At 32.1% G+C, this 21,765-nt stretch overlaps 1 protein-coding gene across 1 annotated transcript; it reads left to right on the top strand.

Moving 5' to 3' along the window:
• The first annotated feature begins 930 nt into the window (after positions 1-930).
• Positions 931-20,502, top strand: LOC126881438 (zinc finger protein 271-like). Its single transcript, XM_050645722.1, has 2 exons — positions 931-1,321; positions 17,604-20,502. The coding sequence occupies exons 1-2, from the start codon at positions 1,084-1,086 to the stop codon at positions 19,340-19,342; spliced, it is 1,977 nt and encodes a 658-aa protein (XP_050501679.1). The 5' UTR covers positions 931-1,083; the 3' UTR covers positions 19,343-20,502.
• Positions 20,503-21,765: the final 1,263 nt, after the last annotated feature.

Here is a 21,765-nt window from a genome sequence, read left to right as displayed (position 1 = left end):
AAAATCTATGCCTGCCTATGGATGGATCAGTGAGAGAGTGGATGGATGCTTGTCTGCTGTCTGCTTGTCATCTGGTCTTTGATTTGATTTGATCTTGATTATTGGTTCTTGGCCATAGATTAATAATATAGTATTACCGGATAGATAGGCAACTCACTGTAAAAATTTGGTTCCTTTCGCCACTTGCGACCGTAGTGTTAACTAATCACCATTTGGCGGGAAATTTAAATGGACAAGCATTAATTTCATCCGTTCAGCGCCTCTTGCGGGCCCTTTCGTTACTAATTAAAATATCTTCTTATAATGTCACCTATATTATTAAAATAAAATACCAGAACTTACTAAGCTTGTTAAAGTATTTTATTTAAATAATATCTAAGTAATACTCATAAATTATTCGGAATTCCCAAGTTACAAAAATATGTTATTTTTTCTGTCAAATTTAGTAAGGAAAAGGGATATAAAAAAAGTTATGACAATGTTTTTCTAAATATAGATACGTGTATTTATTTGTTGTTTCAGATAAAACAGTTATAAACTAATTACTATTTACCTATCTATGCATTTTTCTAACTTTTCTATGATTTGTACACAACGGTACACAACAATAATAAACCATGTTCAGTTTTTTTATTAACACAACACAAAAGTTCTTTCGTTTAGTAACTAAAACAAAACTACACTTTATCAACGAAGGATAAGGAACCAACTTAAATTGAAATTACTAAGAACAAATCGTTAAAGGTGATACAATAAAAAATAAAAACTGTAAACTAATGGAAAATTTTTTCCACTAACTGTCATTACTTTTGACAGAATTGACATTGCCGAGTTAAGCCTCGTTTGATTATTTTATTTATGACATTCAGATATGGCGTTAACATAAATGATTGGTTAAAGTCTTCGTGAGCGTGAGCGAGATAGGCTGTCATTTCTCTTTATTAGCTGACGGTAGTGAAAGTGATGGGGGAAATTCCCCAGTTTGTTCATATAAGATTCCGGGGCATGGTTCTTATTCTTGGCTTTATCTTATTAAAATTTTCACAGATATTGTTGTATTCGGTGGGAATATAAAACTAAAGTATGGAATTAACACAAGAAGTTAGTGTGAAGACTTATAAAATAGAAATAGATAATAATCAGGTGTGTGATGATCCTTTAAGTACCTTCAAAATTGAAATAAAAGAGGAACCCAAGCGAGAACATACATACGATGCATTTGACTATTCAGAATTCAATCAACTTGCTGAAAACACTGAATTAGAACAAGATGAATATAAATTTAACCTATTTGAAGAAAATCAAACAAAAAATGATGAAGGTAAGTATTTTAACACTGATACAATAAAATGACATCAATTATACAGGGTGTAACAAAAAGTAAATTAAATCACATTCTGGGGTCAAAAATAGTTTGATTGAACCTAACTTACCTTAGTACAAATGTATACATAAAAAAAGTTATCTACAAAATGAAAATTGATGTTTTCCAATATATTCACTCTCTCTATTGCCTTCCCTCCTTATGGAGTATTGGGCACTCTTTCGTTTCTTAGCCAAAAGTGAAAGATGGCTGATGGCTGATTGGTTGGATCAGTGCATCCTCTTCTGTTTTATTCTTTCGATATTTCCTCTACAAGTCTTTTACATTTCTCTGTTTGACTTCTCTCCATCTCGGCTAGTTAGTTTCTCAATACAATGTGCTAGAAAGAGATACTGCAAACCTGTCCAAGAGATCTTGTCATAAGGAAGCACAGTGGGTAGCCTCAGTCTATGTTAATATATCACCTATTGAAAACAATAGTGGCGAAACACGAAAATCAACGTTTTTGAGTTAAGTCCATCAACCGACATCTAAATATGCCCTCTTTTATGTGCAATATCAGCTAACAATTATTTAATTTCCTTATTACTAAAAATCAAAAATAATAGCAATGTCCATCTTTTCTTCAAATAAAATTACTTCTACTAATTGATTTATATGACGAGAAGCATATTAGAAAAATTCTGCAAAATGAATACCTATTAGTCAGTTATACTGTTTAGCAGTTTCATTAAAACTTCAAATAAGATTATCTCTAAATGTTCATTTTGAAGTTTCGTCACTATTGTTCTCACCAGGCGATATGTACAGTGATGAGCACACTAATAACAGGCAAAATAACTCAAAAGATGGAAATCATATTAAGTTAAATTAATATGGTTATAATAATATAATATTTTTAAGTTAAATTAATTAATTAAGTTAAAAACAATAAATAAATAAAATATTAAGTTGTGATATAAAAAGAAATGAAAATAGTGGAGGAGGGAAATTTAGCGATAAAGGCCTAAAAATGTACATTATATTTATTGTTTCTCATCTTTTTTTTATTTATTTTTTTCCCTTCCATATCCATGATTGTTCGATTGGATTTGATTTTAAGAAGTGTTGCTGGCTAAATGGGCGCAGTTCCCAAAGGCCAAAAAAAGACCTATCAAGGAGTATGTCAACTAAAACTGTCACTGTCACAGTGGCAGTTGCCAAACTCGTCCGATACGTCTAAAGGTGGGAAACAATAAATATAAGTTTATAGGTTTTTATCGCTAACTTTCCCACCTGCACTAGTTTCATTCCTTTTTATCTCACAACTTATATGTTTTCCATGTTTTGCGTTATTCTGCTGGTGATCAGCACGCTCATCACTGTATGTGTCTATGTTCTTCTCGAGCTATTAACAGATATTTCTCGTTTTGTTCTGTTTGGTTGGTATTCGAGTGCCTGTCTGGTTATATTATTTTGTTCTTTCCTTACAGTGTATCCAATCAATTTCCTTATTTTAATTGTAACTGTTATTTTTTCTTGTTTTGTTCTTCTCCATAGTTCTCTGTTTTTAATTTTATTTGGAAAGTATTATTTTTAGATAATGAATGGGTTGCATGTGTGAGTCCATACTATTCGCTCCGAGCGTTAACAAAGTGTCAAAGCATAATCGACCGACCTGCTCATGGTGGCGGTTTTTTGAAATTTTATAAGGACGCTTTGTGTATGTTTAAATGAGATATTTAAAAAAAATGCCGTGTCACGCTAGTGATACTATGTATTAACATAAACAGAAAATAAAAACGCACTTAATCTGATATAAATTCTTCACTTTCCAATATTGATTATCAGTTTGATTTTGTATACATAACCTCACTATCGCAGTTTATGTCAATAAATCTTTATTAACGAAAAAGAAAATATTTTTGTTGCACTATAAATTACAGTATAAATTAATAACTAATGAATTCTAACAATTGTATTCGGTTATTATCACTACAAAATAAAATATTCAAGTTTAACAAAATAATCCCATAAGACTCAATGTTAAAACGTCCTTACAAAATCTGACAGCGTGTCACGTGACTGTAAGTAGAGGGGAGACGCACGGAGCCAATTGTAGTAAAGAAAAAAGAGGACATTCTCACAAACAATTTATTTTACAACTGACGACCAGTTTCACTGTCTACAATATTCACAGCATCTTCAGGTCATAGTAAAAGTAAAATTAAATGCTACAAATAACAAAAAACCAGAGTTAGTTAAGTGGTCTGGTTTAAATCAAAGGGTAATGATCAAGCCAATATTAAAGTATATATGGGTGATTCCTATATAAGAGGTATCAAGTACATAGAGGATACAGCAAAGGAAAAAAGTTGCCGTTTTGACATTAAACCATTATATTACGATTTTTGTCCTACTTAACTATCTTTTCACACAAGGGCAAGTCAATTTATGCATATTTTATTACTTTTACAAAGCCAGGGTAAATATATTGGGCAGGGTAGAGACATCAAAATCAGGGTAGATACTTATTTGGCCGTGGGAGAGAATTTGTGGCAGTAAAAGTAATAAAATAGTAACATCAACTTTAATTAAACATGGTATTTAACATAAAATCAGACTATCATTTTTACCAATCACATTAAACATTATTCAGATTTGTTTCAGCCAAATTCTTTGTATTTGAGTCCTTTATTTTTACAAGCTAAGCATTCTCAGGAAAAGCACTGTTCGTTATACCTATTGCAACAAATTATATTTTTTATTTATTTATTTATTTATTGCTAATTTACAAACTACTTCAATAAAGTAATAAGTAAATATGATGTATGTTCTTGGCTTGTAGCAGGTGTCGTCCATTCATGACTCTCTGGAATTTACCTAGCAGCTAGGTCTTCTGGCCAAAGTCTTTTGAGGCGTCTGTCAATTAGTGGAGGGTTGAATAATTCGTCTATGAGATGATTTGGATGGTCTACACTGCGATTCATGTATCTTCTGGAGTGGTCAGCAATCACATCATTGATGAAGGAACAAATTATATGAAGAAGATTTTGATGTTTTGTACAGAGATAACCTTAGCTTGAAATAGAGCTGAGCATCAGATCCATATTGGCGTGTGTAACATACAAACAAGTGTCACATTTGTCGCAATTCGGTTATACATACTATCCAAAATGCCTTTAAGGCGGCAGAAGATGATATTTTGATGTTGCAGGTCTTCATGAAAGAGATTTCTTAGAGTATCCACAAGAACTCTCTTTTGTTTGTTATCTCCTTTCTTCGTCACATAATCTCTTTTGTCGGCACATAACCTCGTATTTGAGTCATCTTGGAGAAAATTTATAATTTTTGTCTTCATTATTTCATAACAGGCTTTGGCGTTCCATTTATTTTCCAGTAATCGTTCGTATCCAATTTTTCTTAAAGGTTTCATATTTTTTCGTTCTGTAGTATGCCGTATTTTCTCACCAGTTTTCCACTTATCATTCTTTTGAAAATTATTTTTTCTTTATTATTTGGAAGAGAGGAATAATTTTCTTTTAATTGTTGGTTGAGTACTTCTGCAAACAATAAATTTTCCTTCACTTTTTCTCTGGAACTTGGAGAATTCAACACCTGTTCTACTTTGCTGTTAAGTATCAGTTTTTCAGGTTTTCGTAATCTTTGTAGGTAACCATTTTAGTTTTAAGTAAGTTTATGTATGGTCTCATCTTTTTTTTTATTAATTAAATACCTTAATTATAAAAATGCCACAAGGAAATAGCTTCAGAACAACAATAATTAAATATCTTTGTCCTCTAGCTTGGTCTGATTTAAGTTTGGCAGCTACAACCCTTCTATGAGAATTAAAACTTTGATAATTATTAACATCTGACATCGATGGTGCTGCCGAAAGATTAGTTATATTTTGAAGTGCAAGTCGTTGCCTTCGCTCTCTTGCTTTCTTTTTCCATATCTTTTGTGCGTTACGTTGCTCTATAAATGAGTCATTTGATCGACAGTCTTTATAAGTCCTTTCTCCTTGTTATTTAAATATTTTTGCTTTTGCAATTCATATTTTTCTGGATTATTTTTAATCTTTTGATATCATAGTTTCTCTGCTTCACGTTTCTTCTGTAATCTTTCTTCAAGTGTTAACTTGTTCCGTGTTCCGTGGTGCCATGATCTGTAACAATATTAGACAATAATTTATTAATATGAACTGAGAACCACCTTTATTTTTTAGTCTTTATCTATTTACCAGAATTATTTAAACTATGTATTTAAAACAGTAACATTGATGAACATCTGAGCTATATCTGACTTAGTTTGCATTAACATTATCTCCCCTGGTCAACAAGTCTCTCCCCTGGCAGTTATTTTGCCAGGGGAAATATGGCAGGGGAGATACGTTTTCATGATAATTTCTTATGTTCTAATTGACATAAAAAATGTTTCGGTACATTATGTATCACATTTTAACTCTTACATTATTATTAAATTAGAGCAGTAAATGCAAATAAATTAGATGGATAATATAACTTTTGTGACTTACCAATGGAGAGACACAATCACCTCGCGAATCCACCACACTCCTTGAACTTGTTGTAACAACTAAAAAATGGCGACTCTCTTATGGCTCGTGTGTTTTGCATTGCTAACTACGCATCGATAGATAATCTTGAGCACTATTTCGAATATATCTGTTTTATATTATGTTTTTAGTAGCTGAATAAAATTTGCCAGGGTAGATACACAAAACAAAGTCGGACAAACTTTAAATTTAAAAATTATTGGAAATAAATAAATATTGTTGAATTTTTTATTAATAATAATTAAATATATTTAATGAAGTTCGTGTTTAACACATTTTAGTTTAGCAACTGATATAAAGAAGTAATGTATCGTCTTCAAATTAAACTGAAGCCGGCAAGAGGACAGACCAGGGTAGAGACATTTTTAGACTTTATAAGGAATTTTAGAAAAATATACTTTAATTGGCCATTTAATCATAATGTTATTTAATAAAGTACATTATGGTGATGTGTTTCATAGCAAAAAATAACAACTTCTAGAACAAAATTTCTATTTTAAACTGATTGCCGCGCAAGTTACCTCTTATATAAGAATTACTCATATATTTATGCATACATATAAATACTCACATGTACGTAAATATGGTGTATAACCCTCACACTCACATACATGCACGCATTCATATGTAGTGGCAACAAAAGTATGTCAAGTATAAGATATACACTTACTTTCCGGTATAAGGGAAGAATATAATAGTATTCAATATCATACTTTTTCTCTGTACTATGCTAAAGGGAGAGTTGGTAGAGGGACAGATTTGAATGTAATATATTAACAAAACATTGGCAGGATCTTGAGGGGATTAGTAAGGAAACACTACATTAAACCGTGAAACCAAAAAATTGTTAGTTATATATAAAGTGATGTTATTTTTATATTTTTAATTAATAGTGTATATTTTTATTTAGTTGAGTTTATTAGATGTTGTTCTGGATGTTCAAGAACTTATAGATGTAAGATTGGTTGTGCAATTTTTCAAAACAAGATTGGTCAGTTGTGTAATAGTTGTGGTGTGATTGTGAAAATATTTTATTTGATTTGTTGGAGATATTGAAATTAAATTGAACAATAGTAATTAGGTAAAATTTGCTAAAATTTTAATATTAAAAGTGTCAAACAATAAAATCATTAATAACTAATTCAGAATTAAAGTCAAATGTAAAGGTAATGTAGTAAATGAAATTAAATTTAATTACCCCATTAAGCACCCCATAAAATTTTTATGGTGTGCGCAAATTTCACTATTATTTTTTTTAAGATATTCCTGCCGTAAGAATGCGACATGTCCATTTTTCATAAAAAATCTCTAAAAGTTTTCGATATACATGGAAAAAATTGTTTTTGATTTTGTAACTTCAATGGGCTGTAACTTTTTTATGTGTACGTTTGTACTAAGGTAAGTTAGTTCAATCGTTTTTGGTTCCAGAATGTGATTTAATTTATGACCTCACTTTTACACCCTGTATATTCAGGAAATTTAGAGTATACAAAATTATGGTAGTGTGAAAATATTTCTAATACATTTTAAATATTTAATGGATTAATTGAGGGGGTCAGACGTAAAAGGGTTTAAGTGCTGTTTTGGTAGTTCTGAGATACTCAGCTTCAAAGTTATTGAGTTTTATAAATTCTAGGAGTCATTAAACTGAAATATGTCTAGTGTACAATGTTCTATAAAATGATAAAAATATAAGGGTATATTTATTTATTTATTTATACGGGCAAGCCCAATTCGGCAATACATTAATAAGATATTGATAATTACAGTGTTGAATATATAAGAATAAAATGAGAGAGTACAAAACATTTAAAAAGACATGACAAAGTAAAATAATTACAAAACATTAATTACTAACAAATAACAAGGTTATGACATTGCTAAATATTTAATTTGGTTAAATGGTTCTTAAAAACATCAACAGAGTTACCAAAAAGTAAAAGGTCACCTAGGGAGTTAGCAAGTCTTAGTGTTCTAGGAACAAAAGTAAAATATGAGTAATTATATCTATGAAAAGAAATATGAAAGGTTTGAATTTGTCTTGTTGATCGTGGTGGAACAAACAACAATATTTTAGCAAGGAGTTCAGGGCAGTAATATATGCCATTGATAATATTAAACAATACTGTAAGATCTTTATGCTTCCTACGGACATCCAGAGAAGAGATATTCAAAAATCGTTCCATATCTGTATAATTATAATTGATGTGTTTTTTGAACCCAATATATCTAAGAAAATTATGTTGAACACTAATGTGGGGACCAAACTGGAGAACAGTAGTCAAGGTGCGTCCTGACTAAAGAACAATAGAGCATTTTAATAGTGAACACGTTCGTGAAATCACGAGTTGTCCTTTTAACAAAGCCAAGCATTTTCATGGATCTTTGAGTAATATTGTTGATGTGATGGTTAAAGCTCAGAGAGGAATCAAGAACAACACCTAAATCTTTAATTGAGTCTACCGTATCCAATAATTGATCATTTTTGGTATAATTAAATACTGATAAATGATGATTTCGACAAAACCGGATAATGTGACACTTAAATGACATTCAAATCCATCCCATTATCAAGACACCAGTTGGCTAAATTATCTAAATCTGATTGCAATGATATTGCATCATCTTGATTATTAATGATTTGATAACATTTAAGATCATCAGCGAATAAGAGAGCAGAAGTGTTAGAGAAGCAGGTGACGATGTCGTTAATATACAGGTTAAACAAAAGTGGACCCAAATGAGAGCCCTGAGGTACACCAGAGGTTACTAGAAAAGTGTTGGAGTAATGATGGTTAACCCTAACCTGCTGTGTTCTATTTGTTAGGTAACTTCTTAGGTATATTATAACTCTTATTATATCCTTCCTTTTTTTTAATTATTAAAAAAATGTACTTGAATCGGTACCTACATGGTGTTGATAAATGTTACTGGTAAAGTTCAAGTGCAGATGTTAACTATACTAATCATTTTTATCCCAGCTGTTATCCACAGTGTTACTACAACTGGCACGTTGCATAATACTTAATTAAGTCTTCAAAATTCGGCACAAATCTAATATTTATTTACTTGAAATTAATCCTGTATTAACATGTGTTTTTACAGAATACTATTTTATTTTATTTATCAACGGGCAAGCCCAATTACAATAATGTTAAACTCTAAAATCCTAACACTGACTATATCTACAGTTACAATACAAAAAGTTAATCTGTATTATTATACAAAGCAATACAACAAGTTATCTATATCGAATGCATTACAAAAGCTATCTATACAAAAAGTTAATCTGTATTATTATACAATGCAATACAAAAAGTTATCTATATCCATTACTCAAGTCAAGAGTACACGAAACCTGACGCAAGAATGAGCCAAAGGTTGCAAAGAAATCTATGTTATCATATTGATTGGCTAGTCTGGCAGTTCTTGAAATGAAGTTATTAAATCCATAGTTAGTGCGATGTATAGGGTAATGGAAACTAGCTACAGATCTGGTAGGTCTAGATGGAACATGTATATTAATTTTATTGAGCAAAGAAGAAGCAGCAGCTCTACCGTGCAGAATATTGTAAAAAGTAATAAGATCTCTCTTCTTATGACGTATAGAGATGGGTGGCATATTTAATGTAGCAAGTAAATCCGTATCGTTGTAGTTGTCCAAGATGTTTAATTTGAAGGCAATCTGTTTAAGGAATTTATGCTCAACACGACACAAGGTCTCAATATGCACACCATAAAAAGGTGACCATACACAGGACGCATACTCAAGATGGGGACGGACAAGAGAGCAATAAAGCGTCTTTAAGGCAGTAATCCCAGTAAAATCCTGTGTGCTTCTTCTGATAAAGCCAAGCATCTGGAATGCCTTGTTGACTACATTATTTAAGTGATCAGAAAGTTGTAGAGTAGCATCCAAAGTAACACCAAGGTCCTTGATAAAAGGTACAGTATCTAGGCAATGCTGTCCAATCTTGTATTCAAAATGGATTGGGGATCTGGATCTAGATCGAGAAAACGTAATGGCTTTGCATTTAGATGGATTCAGACTCATCCCATTTCTTGTACACCAGTCCAACAAATTGATTAACTCATATTGAAGTTTATCACAGTCATTGGGAGATTTAATCAGACAGCTCAATTTTAAGTCATCGGCAAACAACAAAAAAAGGGAAGAAGAAAAACATTCCTGAATATCGTTTATAAAAATGTTAAACAGAAAACTAAAAATATTTTTGTGGTAAAACGATTCAAGCGCACGTAAACCTGTTTACTACTACTTATTTTTATAGAAAACTAAAAATAGTTTTATGGTAAAACGGTTCAAGCTCACGTAAACCCGTTTATTACCAATGCAAACTGCAATTATTGTTTTCATTTAATTAAATGTAATAGCGACTCTAGGGCGAAATAATGCTTAAATCCTGTTATCACCAAGTTTTAATACCATTTAAGTATGTGAATCTGTACTTCGAGCATATTTTTAGAAAAGGGCACTTAAACCCTCTTACTTCTTACCCCCTCGATTAATGGTAGTGATTGAATTTGTAGTTTACGTTCAGAGGCGGCTTTACCTATTGTGCAGGGTGTACGGTGCACACGGGCGCCGGGATGTTGGGGGCGCCAAGCGCCAAAAGTGGGTCCTTTACTTTGTTTCAACATAAAATAAGAATTTTTTTTAATTATGAGGCGGAAGATGAATCAGTAACTGACGCGAAAATACAGTTTTTCTATTCTCATACTATAATATATCAATTATGATGTCACTACCTGTATCATAATGAACTTCATTATGATACAATGAACTTCATTATGATACAGATATTCATTAAGATACAAATTTTTAACCAATAGAATCGCAATATGGCATTCGCGATAAAGGTGATACAAGCGCAGTGACCAATGGCGAGTCAAATACATACGCTTTGACAGTTCTCAATATGTAAACAAACCGTCAAACTGACAAACTACTGAATTTATTTGTGTTACAAAATTAATAAATTTGTATATATTTTTTGTTGTGAATGATCATAGAAAAAATAGTGTATACAACTTGCATTTAATTATCATTATGAAGCTCGTACTCTATACGAAACTCGCCGCATTCAGCTCGTTTCGTAACCCTCATACTCACTTCATAATGACCATCATTAAATGCTCGTTGCATACATTGCATTAAAGTAAACTTTTACTATTACCTATTAGTTACCGCAATTACTAAGCTTGACGAACGCTTCGAACTTTTAAAGCAAAATAATGACACTTTTTCATTCCTTCCAAAATTAAAACACTGGAAGGATTTAGAGTTAGATACAAAAAGAGCATATTGTTCTAATTTAGAAAATAAATTGTGTCATGTTGGCTCTTCAGACGTAGATAGGTTTGAGCTCTTTAATGAAATAGAATTATATACATGTTACCAATCTTTATCAAAGATTCTACTACATCTTTGGATATTTCAAATCCTTCTTCTTTAAGTGCCATCTCCTCGACGGCGGTCGGCAACAATTATAGCTATTCGGATTTTAGAGACGGCTGCTCTAAAAATTTCATTTGATGTACATCCCTACCATTCTCTCGAATTGCGCAGCCACGCTATTCTGAGTCCCCCTATGCTTCTTTTTCCTTGAATCTTTTCTTGCATAATCAATTGAAACAAGTTGTATCTCACCACGTGTAATATGTCCGAGATATTTCAATTTTCTTGCTTTGGTGGTATTTAAGATTTCCATTTCTGTATTCATCTTTCTCAGCACCTCTTGGTTTGTGGCGTGTTCTGTCCACGATATTTTCAGAATTCTTCTGTACAGTCACAGCTCGAATGATTCTAGTTTTTCATTGATGCAGCATTCAAGGTCCAGCTTCATTTTAAATTACTTGTATACAAAATAGATTACATTCGGTGTTCCCAAATATGTTCACTACTCTTAGAATTATAGAAGTATTGAACATGAAATAAAAATTCAAGTAAGTGATATTATTTCAAGGTTTTGCTAATGGAAAAGCACGAAAAGTATATTTTTATAATTATATCGCTCATCCGGAAGAACAGTGTCCCAACTCAAAAAAACGTTTTTCAGTTGAGGCAAAAATCGATTTTATAGATCTTAATTTAACTATAAATTTTAGATGGTAACTGCTAAAATTTATAAATTAAAAACGAAGAATGTGGATAAGTGAATGTTTCTAATTGTGTGAGATGCAAAACCAAAAAAACTATGATATCTGATTTAACAGAAAAAAAGATCAGAATTTTGAGTTATGTCACTTTTCTTTTAAAATATTGGTCACTTTTGTTAAAAGTAACAAAAAATACCTAGGACACTTCTCGAAATACAACGGTTTTTGTGTTAAATAACGATAAATTCACGTCGAATGTCAGAGCATAACTGAAAAGTGTCATTGTTCCGGAATAAAAGTATTCATTTTACCATCAAAAGAATAATGACACTACCGCCATCTTTGGAAGTTGGAAGTAAATATCTATGTGACATTTTTCCTGATAACAGTATAGGATATTTGGAGTCAATTTAACAAGATAACTTGATCTATGCATTTTTTGAGTTATGTCACTTTTCTTCCGGATGAGCGATATGTTGTAGTAAGTGCCTATGTGCGTCGTTTAATAATTCGTTAATAAATTATTATTTTTTTAAATACTTACAAAGTTGTTCTTTTTTATTCATCTAACCAATTCCTTCCTAAAAGTACTATTTACTCGTGTACTCAAACCTGTCAAATTTCCTCAACCAATTTTCCTTTATACCTCATAGATAAAAAAGTTAATTTTTAATTAAATATTAACAGATTTGGGTAGGTTGTTCTGACGCCGTCAATAGGTATCTACCTATTGGCTCCCGACATAATTTAATATTGCACTATTTGCATCTGGGTTTTTGTTTACATTATAAGCGTACCTAATACCCTCTAATACTCTATGTACTATTAGTACAGGTACTACAGTATTTCTCATGATCATCTTTCAGTGCGTCACAGTTTTTCGATTTCTTTCTAACGCATTAAATTGTATGTGACAGAAAAAAGGGCACGTCGGTGATTACATTTCGTCGGTGACATTTTTATAACATTTATTCTAGTTATTCTAGTTGTCGATAGATGGCGCCATAATAAAAAAAATAATTTTTTTTTAATTAGATAATAATATTACAAATATAATCTGTATAATTTATAAGACTATACAAATAAAAAAAATACCATTTTATAAATGCAAGAAACACTTTTGATTTGTTTTTATTCCAAATTGAAAATAAAATGTGACAACTGTCAGATTTAACTAAAATGTCATGTTAGAATAAATGTCATAAATGTGTATTATCACGGACTTACCCTTTTTCCTATCATTTGTTTCGCACTGAAAAATGATCATGAGAAATACTGTAGGCCCCGTATTCATAGTCGGTACTCAAGCCGAACTTGAGGTCGTGCTCAGCCAAGTCGACCTTACGGCAGCGTCGTGCTCAAGTTTTCGTTCTGTTTAATAAACGATACTTCGGGTTTTCTCGGGTAAGGTTGTGCTCAAGCATTGAAATCTAGGGAATTTTAGTAAATTTGACATAGGACACCAAATAAAATGCAGATTCTGTCAATTATCTTTGCAATATTTTTATTTACATAATTTGTTTTTTGAAAATAAATGCTTAAGTTAAATAAAATTTATTATATGGGTAGGAAGATAACATTTTTATTTTTTCTAATTCAATAATGTGCTATTATTTCAGAGGTTATTGGTAATCGGTATAAATATAAATATCCGGAATCTCATAGTTTTCATTATTATTTGTGTTTGTGATAAATGATTGCATTGTAAATTTGGATCTTTAAAACAATGGTTTTATGTAGGTACCTACATGTAAATAATCTGTTTATACTTATGTGAATATAAATATACCTATGTATCTATTTTTATTTTGGAGTTAATGTAGGTATTCAAGATAAATGTATGATATTGAAAACATGAAACTGTTTTAAATTCTAAATGTCAATGCTATTTGTGGATATTGATATTACCCCACTAAAAATGACAAAATAGTGTGATATTACTTTATTTTTGTTGGGAGTAATGGGTACTAATCAAATATTCAAAGAACATAGAGAAAACACTAGGAGATACCCTTTATTTCTCACTGAAAGGAAGGAAAAACTTTGGTGCTTCATAGTATGTACCTACCGTTTTATTAGGATTGTTCTTAGATCAGTTTCAAACGATTTAAAACCATCAGCGAATAGTGGACCAGCGGGAGTAGAGGGGATAGTACTGGTGACTGTATTATGTTTTCTCACTGACCAACTGTTTGTTGACGGTTTCTGACTAGTTTGACTGTTTCTGACTAGTTTGACTGTTTGCTAGAACAAACCCATTAATGGTGTCAGCTTTCTTCTGTTTATATACTTCATCAGACTTCAAACTACAAAACAAAGAACTAACGAACAAACCATGACATTGGAACTTAATATAAAATGCAATTTACAATTTCCGTGGGAATAAGTCACAATTTAAGATTGAAATTAAATTTATTTGATGTTTAAATTTTTAAAGACAAAGCACATGCTATAATTTTTCTGACGGATATCCTTAAGTTAAATTTGATTTTATGTAATCGAATGAACTATCTTTCAATAAAATCGTCCCTTGTCAATATGAATGAGTCAGATAAACTTAAATTATTAGAAGGATTTTGTACCAAGCAACAAAAACAATATTGATATAAAATATTAACAATCTTACCCAAATAACAGCACAAAAGTGTATATATTTGTGTGAATATTACCCCATTATAACAAAATACTGTGATATTACTTTATTTTTGGTGGGGAGTAATGGGTAGGTACTAATGAAATATTATTCAAAGTACGTACATATAAGCTTTGTTCCAACCTGAACTTTTGGACGGTCCACGACGATCACCGTCCTGCGCAGTACCATGGAACGTATTATTTCGTTCCCATGGAACCCATAGAACGTTAATTATCTAGTAACGAAACGGTAATTTGACGGTTCTTGGTCGTGTTGGAACAAACCCAGAGAAAACACTGGGAGATCTCCTTTATTTCTTACTGAGCAAATAAAACTCTGGTGCCTAAATCCACTAAAGATTTCTTACAATACTTTTCTTTTCTAGATGTCTATTTATTTCATCTTTCTTATTTATTGTCCAATTGTCACAATCATACGAAGCCACTGGTCAAATGCCTGTTTCATATACCTACATATTTGAATTATAGCTGCCCGACATACATTTTTGACTTCAATCTTATACCATTGTTCTGCTTCCTTTTCTTCTTATTGTGCTGTCTTCTAACGAAGGTTGGCAATCACTTCTTTAAACGGTTCTCTATCTTTTGCAATATGAAATATCTGTTCAACGCTGAGGTTAGTTCAATCTCTGATATTCCTCAGCCATGCTTCCTTTTAGAAGTATGTTTTATATTTCTTCTTCCTTCTTCTATATTTATCAGTTATTGTCACTCCCAAACACTTGAATTGAAATGCCAAATACTGGCATTTTCAATTCTGCACCTCGGAGGTAAACTACACTATCTCGACATGGTGTTGTTTTAAACAAGTTCCTTTAATCCACTTATTTTATTAGTTGGATTATACAAATTGGTAATTTATTATCATTAAAATATGGTCATCTTGACTTTCAACCAATTATGGGATATATCAGATCTTTATTAACATCCTAAGTGCTCTAAACTTTGTTGCAAACACAGTTGCTTGAAATGACATAGTGTAGTTTAGCTCAGAGGTCCAGAATTGTGTATCCCTTTGTTCCTGTTTTTAGTGTGACAAATTTATTCTATTTTATCTCTCCACACATTTCAATATAATATTTTGTTCTGGTTTCGTTTATAGACATGCATTTTCTTGCTTCACCTTTCAAGTTCCTAACCAACTTCAGTTTTTTCTTATTAAGACAACAATGTCATCTGCATAAAAAATAGTATATTGCTGTTTACATGCATAATTAACTTTATAATTATTTGTAAGGAAATGTTTGTCAAATATACCTCGTCCAATTTACTTACCGTTGCACGTCATCCGCGCCATAGCCTGTGACACGATACCAACACGAAATATTTAGGCGGTGGGTGTGTTATTTTTTAGAATCAAAATTATTCTAAAGGGGAACACACCTACCGCCTAGATATTTCGTGTTGGTATCGTGTCACAGGCTACGGCGCGGATGACGTGCAACGGTAAGTAAATTGGACGAGGTATAAACACTTATTTAAAAGGAGGGAAACTCATACTCATTTATTTTAAAATAAAATATAAAAATACATATTGAGAAATAAAATAAAAAGAATGTATCTAACATAATACAAGGATTCAATAATATATTCTCAGAATAAATAAACAAATTCCAGTTAAATGTAGAACAGGAGAAAGACACAAAATTACTTTCCAGTTTTGCTCTTGGATCTGCTAATGCACTTGGATCAAATATTAAGATGTCATAACTTGATAACTGTATTCTTGAAAAACAATATAGATAATATCCCTTCGAGAACCTGTACATTAGGAAAATGGGCAACCTCATAAAAACTGGTTATATTCCTCTAAGTAGCATACAATCTTTATTGTTAAGTTAATGCTCTGATGAAATTCAAAAAACTCCATTGGATTTTAGATATAATTTTATCACGAATTTGTATACTTTCCGGGTGATCAATAAACTCTAAAAATTCTTCAACTTCTTCATACATTTTTTATTGTAATTAGAAAAACGAAAAAATATGGATTGGAAGTCGAACTGAATTGGAAAAAATTAATATTGAATCAAGATTCAAACATAAACAAACAAAGTTAGGTTAGAAACGCAGACTAAGGTAGGTCTATCGACGACTTGAGACTCAGCTGTCATTAGTGTCATTTTTTAGCTCTTCAATGCCGCATTTTACGTTGAGAACGGTTTATGAAACACAAATTTGTTCAAGGTCGACCTTGAGCATCGACGCTGACTTGAGTACCGACTATGAATACGGTCCTAGGTATTATAGGTACCTATTCGACTATTCCATTTTGACTGCGCGTCAACCAAAGGGCGCCAGGGTATCGACCCCACACGGGCGCTACATGGGCTAGAGCCGCCTCTGTTTACGTTGTGAAAAATATTTTGTTATAAACAAAATATACATTATATTTTGGTCATTCATTTATTATATTTTTTTGTTATATTATTCTTGGATTTTCCTTTTTGTTGCTTGTGCACACTACTCATTGTGTCAGCCGGACCTTATTTTCTTACTTTAGTATCTTCTAATTGCTTATGTTGCTACATATTCACATATTCTATTAATTTCAATAACCTAACTAAAAATTCACATTCTGATGAGTACCATCAAACAGGGATCTCGTGAAAAGGCGAAGCTTGTAGTGCGCAGAGAGAGAAAGCATTCGGAGAGAAAAGGATGAAATTTACCCGAACATTACCGCTTTTTTTGTACGGCCATGTTGTCAATATGTGAATAATCATAGTCATATTGGGTATTTTTCATGTGATATCTAAAGGAATGAGTTTCGAATTATTATCAACTTACTGAATTATCTTACTTGTAAGTGATTGAATTTTTATTGAATTAATTCCATTGCTGATTTTACTAGCCGAATGTGTTTTTGGGGATATTAAAGCTATGCAATATTTGATATAACTTGTCTCTATTAATTTTAAACAAACATGAACTTTTAAAATATTTTAGGTTGTCCCAAGGAGGAGAACAAAATGGAAACTTTACCTGCGCATTCATCTCGGGAAGAAAACTACAGAGGTCAACACGTCAAAGAAAAAATATTAAACAAAAATGTGGAAGTTGTGACTGGACAAAGAGCTCATAAATGCGAAATTTGTTTAAAGCAGTTTACTAAAAGCGATTCTTTAAAACAACATTTGAGAGTGCACACTGGAGAAAAACCTCACAAGTGTGAAATTTGTGTAAAGCAATTTAGCCAAGCAGGTGATTTGAAAAGACATTTGAGAGCACACACTGGAGAAAAACCTCACAAGTGTGAAATTTGTTTGAAGCAGTTTTCTCAAAAGGGTATTTTAAAAAATCATTTGAGAACCCACACTGGAGAAAAACCTCACCAGTGTGAAATTTGTTGTAAGCAGTTTTCTCAAAAAAGTATTTTAAAAATTCATTTGAGGGCTCACACTGGAGAAAAACCTCACCAGTGTGAAATTTGTTTTAAGCAGTTTTCTCAAATAGGTATTTTAAAAAATCATTTGAGAACCCACACTGGAGAAAAACCTCACCAGTGTGGAATTTGTGTAAAGCAATTTAGTCAAGAAAGTGATTTGAAAAGACATTTGAGAACACACACTGGAGAAAAACCTCACAAGTGTGAAATTTGTTCTAAGCAATGTACTCAAGCAGCTGGTTTGAAAAAACATTTGAGAACGCACACTGGAGAAAAACCTCACGAGTGTAAAACTTGTTTTAAACAGTTTAGTGAAGCAAGTAATTTGAAAAGACATTTGAGAGTGCACACTGGAGAACAACCTTACAAGTGTGAAACTTGTTTAAAGCGGTTTACTACTGCAAGTGAATTGAAAAGACATTTGAGAGTGCACACTGGAGAAAAACCTTATAAGTGTGAAATTTGTTTTAAGCAGTTTGGTGTAGCAAATACTTTAAAAACACATCTGAGAGTGCACACTGGAGAAACACCTTATAAGTGTGAAATTTGTTTTAAGCAGTTTTCTCAGAAAGTCCAGTTAAAAATACATTTGAGAGTGCACACTGGAGAAATGCCTTATAAATGTGAAATTTGTTTTAAGCAGTTTAGGCGAACAGGTAATTTGAAAGCACATTTGAGCCTGCACACTGGAGAAAAGCCTTGTAAGTGTGACATTTGTTTTAAACAATTTAGTAATCTCACTAATTTGAAAACACATTTAAGAGTGCACACTGGAGAAAAACCTCACAAGTGTGAAATTTGTTCTAAGCAATGTAGTCAAGCAAATGATTTGAAAAAACATTTTTTGAGAATGCATATTAGGGAAAAACTTCACAAATGTGAAATTTGTTTTAAACAGTTTATTACTAAAAGTGAGCTGAAATCCCATTTGAGAACACATACTGGAGAAAAACCTCACGAGTGTGAAGCTTGTTTTAAACAGTTTAGTAATGCAAGTAACTTTAAAATACATTTGAGAGTGCACACTGGAGAACAACCTTACAAGTGTGAAACTTGTTTAAAGCGGTTTACTACTACAAGTGATTTAAAAAAACATTTAAGAGTGCACACTGGAGAAAAACCTCACAAGTGTGAAATTTGTTTAAAGCAATGTAGTCAAGCAGGTGATTTGAAAAAACATTTTTTTAGAATGCATATTAGAGAAAAACTTCACAAGTGTGAAATTTGTTTTAAACAATTAATTACTAAAAGTGACCTGAAATCCCATTTAAGAACACATACTAGAGAAAAATCTTTATAAGTGTGAAATTTGTTTGAAACAATTTAATCAAGGATGTGATTTGAAAACACATTTGAGAGTACACACTGGAGAAAAACCTCACGAGTGTGAAGCTTGTTTTAAACAGTTTAGTGAAGCAATTAATTTGAAAAGAAATTTGAGAGTGCACACTGGAGAACAACCTTACAAGTGTGAAACTTGTTTAAATAAGCGGTTTACTACTGCAAGTGAATTGAAAAGACATTTGAGAGTGCACACTGGAGAAAAACATTATAAGTGTGAAATTTGTTTTAAGCAGTTTGGTGTAGCAAATACTTTAAAAACACATCTGAGAGTGCACACTGGAGAAACACCTTATAAGTGTGAAATTTGTTTTAAGCAGTTTTCTCAGAAAGTCCAGTTAAAAATACATTAGAATGCACACTGGAGAAATGCCATATAAATGTGAAATTTGTTTTAAGCAGTTTAGGCGAACAGGTAATTTGAAAGCAGATTTGAGCCTGCACACTGGAGAAAAGCCTTGTAAGTGTGACATTTGTTTTAAACAATTTAGTAATCTCACTAATTTGAAAACACATTTAAGAGTGCACACTGGGGAAAACCTTACAAGTGTGAAATTTGTTTAAAGCAATGTAGTCAAGCAAGTGATTTGAAAAAACATTTTTTGAGAATGCATATTAGAGAAAAACTTCACAAATGTGAAATTTGTTTTAAATAGTTTATTACTAAAAGTGAGCTGAAATCCCATTTGAGAACACATACCGGAGAAAACATTACGAGTGTGAAGCTTGTTTTAAACAGTTTAGTAATGCAAGTAACTTTAAAATACGTTTGAGAGTGCACAATGGAGAACAACCTTACAAGTGTGAAATTTGTTTAAAGCAATGTAGTCAAGCAAATGATTTGAAAAAACATTTTTTTAGAATGCATATTAGAGAAAAACTGGAGAAAAACCTTACAAGTGTGAAATTTGTTCTAAGCAACTTAGGGAGCGTTCAAGTATTACGTAACGCAGTTTTTGAAGATTTTTGACCCCCCCTCCCCCTACATAAACGTTACGTAACACCCAAGTGACCAGTTGCGAAAAGTACTAGAAACTCTGTAAAATAACTTTGTTATTGTGTTAATCGCATTTGAGGTAATAACTTACAATAAACTAACAATAAATAATAAACTTACAATAGCAATCTTTTATTACTAATTTTACATTTACATTTTACATTTTCCCTACTTGGTCCCCATCCTTACATAAATTTTTGGCTTCATCCTGTATTGTTCTTCTCATGAATTCTTATTCTTCTATTTTACCTTTTTTTTAATAAAATCTTAAAACAAAATACATTATTTATTATTTCAACATTTTATTTAAAATAAAATCGTATTCAGAAGAAAAATTAACATTAAAGTCAGAGGTAGCTAGAAACACAGGTGGTAGGTATGTAAAAAACAATTCAATAATAATTACAGTTACTGCTCCTCCATATGTTTGTTAGCCACGCAGACTCTTTCATCACATCCGTAGAGCAGACGAAGTGGGTTCTGGAAGTCTGGAATTGATAAGCCACTTGCATTAACTTCGTCTTTTTCGAGCCAATCGGCATCTTCAGATGATGTATCATTGAAGCGCAGCGCACAATGCACAGAAGCTCATTTGCCCTTTTGGCAGCAAGTCGCTGTGGTCGTACCCTATTTTCTCAATGTTCTTGTGTAGTCTTGCCATGCACGTAATGACTGTGCATAAGCACATTGTTGTGAGATGTGAAATAGATCCCAAAGTTGTACATATTCTTTTCTTGAGCTTGCTTTGTACTGATGGACAAAAGAAATCGTAAGGCATCTGCTTAAACTCTTCTAGTGGAGGCGAGAGATCCATGGATAACAACACAAGAAGTAGTGAAAAGGCTAGGTACTATGAGCCTGCTTAGGGTTTGAAAGATTGGGCAGGGTGGCGGCAGAAAACTCGGAAAACAGATTTTAATGCACTCCTCGAACGAGAACAGCAGGATTCGTCCGCGCATTTAATTACTTGCAAGAAATATTGTGATTTACGGACATGAGTGCTGTACCATACCAGATTAGGTTCTGCTGCACCTTCCAGGCTATCTTTACGCTTGGGCGTTCAGGTTATACTTTTTAAAGTGTTGAATGGCAAAATTCTTGACTTTTCGATAACATGGGTTTTTCTATGGCCCCACTGGTATCACGGTGTTAGATTCTGTCATCATAAAGACTTTGAATGTAGGGAGTTTGAATCAGAAAGGTGTTTCAGAAAAAGGTAACAACCTTTTTTTTTTTCAAGGTAATAATTGGGTTTGTTTAGTAAAAATTTTTGCATAACGAATAATATACGATGCTGTCAGTAGTTTGGGCAACATCGTAAAAAATGTGTAAAACTTTTTGTTCTTCGACCCCATGTATCGTGAAAACGCATGCCGTTACAAAAA

This window comes from Diabrotica virgifera, chromosome 3 (genome assembly GCF_917563875.1).
Source record: "Diabrotica virgifera virgifera chromosome 3, PGI_DIABVI_V3a".
Lineage (NCBI taxonomy): Eukaryota > Metazoa > Arthropoda > Insecta > Coleoptera > Chrysomelidae > Diabrotica > Diabrotica virgifera.
This window is presented reverse-complemented; position numbering and strand designations above follow the sequence as displayed.